This window comes from Etheostoma spectabile, unplaced genomic scaffold (genome assembly GCF_008692095.1).
Source record: "Etheostoma spectabile isolate EspeVRDwgs_2016 unplaced genomic scaffold, UIUC_Espe_1.0 scaffold314, whole genome shotgun sequence".
In the NCBI taxonomy this organism is placed as follows: domain Eukaryota; kingdom Metazoa; phylum Chordata; class Actinopteri; order Perciformes; family Percidae; genus Etheostoma; species Etheostoma spectabile.
The window spans coordinates 319,233-323,513 of record NW_022605583.1 but is presented as its reverse complement, the minus strand read 5'-3'; the positions used below and the strand labels follow the sequence as shown (position 1 = coordinate 323,513).

Sequence of the window (4,281 nt, the reverse complement as noted above, 5' to 3'; positions counted from 1 at the left end):
CCCCCCCCCCCCCCCCCCCCTCTCTCCCCTTTCATGCCTTCAGCAGTCCTATACAAATAAAGGCCTAAAATGCCCAATAATCTCAAACAAATAATAAATAAATACAGGGTAGATATGTCAGGTAAGGTAAAAGTTAGTTGTTGCATGGCACACCCCTCCCCCTCACCTCGTTTGTCAAATAACAGTAACTGTCAAATACTGTAAAAGAAATAAACTATATTGTTTTAAAGACCTTTAGTTACCTATTCTCCCTGCACCCGTTTTGCTGTATTGTATTATTATCAATCATATCGTCAGACCTATGTAGAAACTTAAAGAACAACTAGTGTATACGAGTCCACAGAGATCTGATGACTTGCAGAAGATATGTCATCACATACCCATCTGTGGCAGTTTGGTTTAGGTTGACATAAAGTTTTACACTCTTGTCTTGTTTACATGTTCACAGAGCACCAGCCTCCGTACATCATAGCGGTTCTCCCTCGGTACGTGGAGATCCGGACGTTTGAGCCGAGGCTGCTGGTGCAGAGTGTGGAGCTGCAGAGGCCACGCTTCATCACCTCAGCAGGGTAAGGCAGGCGCTTGGAATCTGTATACAATCTGGCAGTTTATCCATACAGAGGAACTTATGTATTCTTACCTAATTCTGACTGAACTATTGCACTAACATTTTTTGGACATTAGCTGTTTACTTTTATGAATAAGTCAATTTACATTGTGCTGGCTGCATCATTGTGAGAAAGAGAGAGAAAAGATGCTGTTATAACAAAATTGTTTGAACAAGAATATATTTCATAATAACATGAAAATGATCTTTTTATAAAGTTAATGAAAAGAAAAAACGAAGCAGTATAGTGCAGTACTGCAGTATATTTGAGGTAAAATACAATGCAATGCAGTCTTTCACTGGCTGCCGCAAGACTCATGACTGGAAGTTTTTATAATGAATTGTTGCTTATTCATGGCTACCACTCTGGTTGCTTTCTTAAGCATTCTTAAAAGAGCGTCATGCTTGATTCGCCACTTTAGTCCATTCTGTTGTTTCCTATTTCTTTGTTGTGGTACTGATATTAACCTTTCTTCCTTCCAAAGAAAACCATTATGTTCCAGCCTCTCTAATCTTGTGTTCTCCTCTTATCTTTCCCAGGCAAAATATTGTGTATGTTGCCAGCAACCACTTTGTGTGGCGCCTGGTGCCCGTGTCAATAGCCACCCAGATCCGGCAGCTTCTTCAGGACAAGCAGTTTGAGCTGGCTCTGCAGCTGGCGGTGAGCTGCAGAACCACTCACATCACTGTTTAACCTAATTTATCCCTCAAGATTAAATTGGTACTTTAGCTCAGAAGATGGAACACCAAAACACTTACCTTGATTAGGAGCAGTATGTTGAAAACAACAAAACTGCTTTGTACTTTGTCAACAACAATCTGGCTTTCCAGGGGCATGTAGAAGAATAAAACAGCCCATTCATGGGGTTTTCACATTTTTGTAAAGCTATTATTCTGCTAAATAACTGGAGACGTTGCAGTAGCATGATGTATTTTTTGCTTTTCTTTGTTTGTCTTTCTGCTAGAAGATGAAGGATGATTCGGATGGTGATAAGAAGCAGCAGATACATCACATCCAGAATCTCTATGCCTTCAATCTGTTCTGCCAGAAGAGATTTGATGACTCCATGCAGGTGTTTGCCAAACTGGGCACAGGTAGGCCTCTCCTCCCTCGCAGTGGACACCTGATTTGTGTGAAATTTGTAAGACTTGTATGTGCTGTAATTTAGTTTAACATCTAACACATGGCTAATCACTGCATGGGATGGGTGCCCATAGCTTAGACATCTGGAGTAGTAAAGTAAATATGTTGTATTATTGTCAACTTTGACGAGGGGATTGGCTTTGTCCCAGTATGATAAATCTCACCCATATTATTCTTATGATCTATTTTATTGTATTTGAGCCTAATTCAAGTGAACTGGACATCATTTCGTCGCATTTATTCTGCCTACTTTTTTCCGTTCTCTTTTCTAGACCTCATTAGACATCTATTTCCTATTGTGTATATCAATTGAAATGTTTTATTCACATACTTTATAACTTTGACATTGTGTCATTGCTGTTGTGAGAATTTATACCACGATAATGACATACTTTCCCTTTCTCGAATTAGCTCTTGATTTCACTACTGGTCAATTAAATAGTTTGTTTTATAAACTCTGTCTTCAAATCACTTTTCCCTTTTGATAAAATCTACAAAAATAAAGCTTGAGTATCATACGTGGAATAAAGTGTGGCAAATTTCTGCAGACCCCACCCATGTGATTGGCCTGTACCCAGACCTGCTCCCGTCAGACTACCGCAAACAGCTGCACTACCCTAACCCTCTGCCTACTCTGTCCGGTGCAGAGCTAGAGAAGGCTCATCTCGCTCTCATCGATTACCTCACCCAGGTGTGTCTATGTGTGTGTATAGTGTAGAAATCCATGGAGGAAGTGATGCACTTTGTCAGACCCCACATTGTAAAAGATTTAGGCTTTGAATAAAGCTCTACTAGAATTAGGGTTGTACAGTAATAAAGTGAATTAATGTAAATCAAAGAAAGTACACTATTAGTAATCCACATCTTTTTAATTTATTTTTCCCCATAGAAACGCAGCCACCTTGTGAAACAGCTCAATGACTCTGACCCTTCTACAACGTCTCCGCTCATGGAGGGCACGCCTACTATTAAAAGCCGCAAAAAGCTCCTGCAGATCATCGATACCACCCTGCTGAAATGTTACCTACACGTAAGGCCCGGACGATCTTGTCTTTCTTTCTTCATGCTTGTTGTTGTTGTGATTTAACAAATTGAGACATTTCAGTCACAACTGCCACCTTTGAACAATCATTATTTCTTGATATACATAATTCAATGTCTTGCAGACTTTACAGAATACGCTCTGAATAGTATGATGGTGGTGACGCATTATACAGTGAATTTTAAATGAAAGGCATTTTAATAGATTTTTTCAGACCGACTTATTTTGATCTGTTTCTTTCTCCGTTCCTTAATGCATCAGTCATGGCATACTGTTTGACCAACAACCAACCTGCAGTTGTCAGTGAACCTAATCCAAATGATTATATTTTGGGTATAAACGTACGGCGATCCCATGACGTCACATTTGCATGCGCCAGCTTGGCTGCCTGTACTGTATATAAGTCTGACTGTCATCTAGGTTTAGAAGCTTCAGTTCTGGGTGTCTGGTGTTTGATTTAGGGAGGTCGATTTTAAGCAGCCAAAGTAAGTTTCTCCACAGGATAGTTTAGCCTTGTCTGAGGAGCTATACTGTTGTCTTTCTGCAGCTGCTTAATGTTTAGAAGAGCCAATCCGGTCACCCATATAGCTCAGTTGGTAGAGCAGGCGCCCATATATAAAGGGTTACTCCTCGTTGCAGCGGCCCCGGGTTCAACTCCGACCCTTTGCTGCAAGTCATTCTCTCTCTTTCTCCCCTTTCATATCTTCTGCTGTCCTATCAAAATAAATGCTGAAAATGCCCAAAAAATTCTCTTTAGAAGAGCCAATCCATGTTGGATCTAGGAAAAATTCCACCAGGTGCTTTGCTTTGGAGGCAAGCACCATTTAATCAGAGTAACTCCAAGGGCGGACCCAGATTACACTGGAGGGATGACCTAGGAGTGACTGGAGATCAAGACTATTTGTGCTTTGGAGTGCCAACCCCTGCACCAGATATTTACATGATAAACAAACTGTTAAGCAGAGACAATTAAATAATTAGTGAGGTCAAAAGAACACCTGAGCTTTGAAGGGGCGAATGGATTAAAGTTTGGAAATTTGTGGTGTTCTCTCATTCAGACCAACGTGGCCCTGGTGTCGCCTCTCCTTCGTCTGGAAAACAACCACTGCCACATCGAGGAGAGCGAGTACGTCCTGAAGAAGGCCCATAAATACAGCGAGCTCATCATTCTCTATGAGAAGAAAGGCCTGCACCAGAAAGGTAAGGTTTAAAGAGAGGTGGCCTGCTTGCTGAGAGCTGTGTATCATTATATAAATATGGGAATCAGAGCTTCCCAGTCTCATCTTCATCAGGTCAAACAAGTTTACAACTGTATTTCTGGATACATTTTAAAGTTTCTGTACTCCTACTCTTTGGGATGAATTTACAAGTTTTGATTTCATGTTACTTGAATTGTTAATGGTTAGTCCATGGGCAAGTAAAAAAAAAATACCCTGTTTATTAGTAGATGGTTAAGGTCTCAAAGAAATTATTTTCAGAAGGTATAGA

At 40.5% G+C, this 4,281-nt stretch overlaps 1 protein-coding gene across 2 annotated transcripts in view; it reads left to right on the top strand.

Annotated features, from left to right (window-relative positions):
- vps39 (VPS39 subunit of HOPS complex) overlaps positions 1-4,281 on the top strand; it is a 30,518-nt gene that overhangs the window by 6,526 nt on the left and 19,711 nt on the right. Inside the window, exons 9-14 of one of the 2 annotated variants that reach the window (XM_032511070.1) lie at positions 449-569; positions 1,148-1,268; positions 1,576-1,702; positions 2,300-2,442; positions 2,641-2,781; positions 3,852-3,993. In XM_032511070.1, coding sequence (XP_032366961.1) covers positions 449-569; positions 1,148-1,268; positions 1,576-1,702; positions 2,300-2,442; positions 2,641-2,781; positions 3,852-3,993 — 795 coding nt within the window. Of the gene's footprint in view, positions 1-448; positions 570-1,147; positions 1,269-1,572; positions 1,703-2,299; positions 2,443-2,640; positions 2,782-3,851; positions 3,994-4,281 lie in introns of both variants that reach the window. The other variant, XM_032511069.1, reaches the window with a different exon arrangement.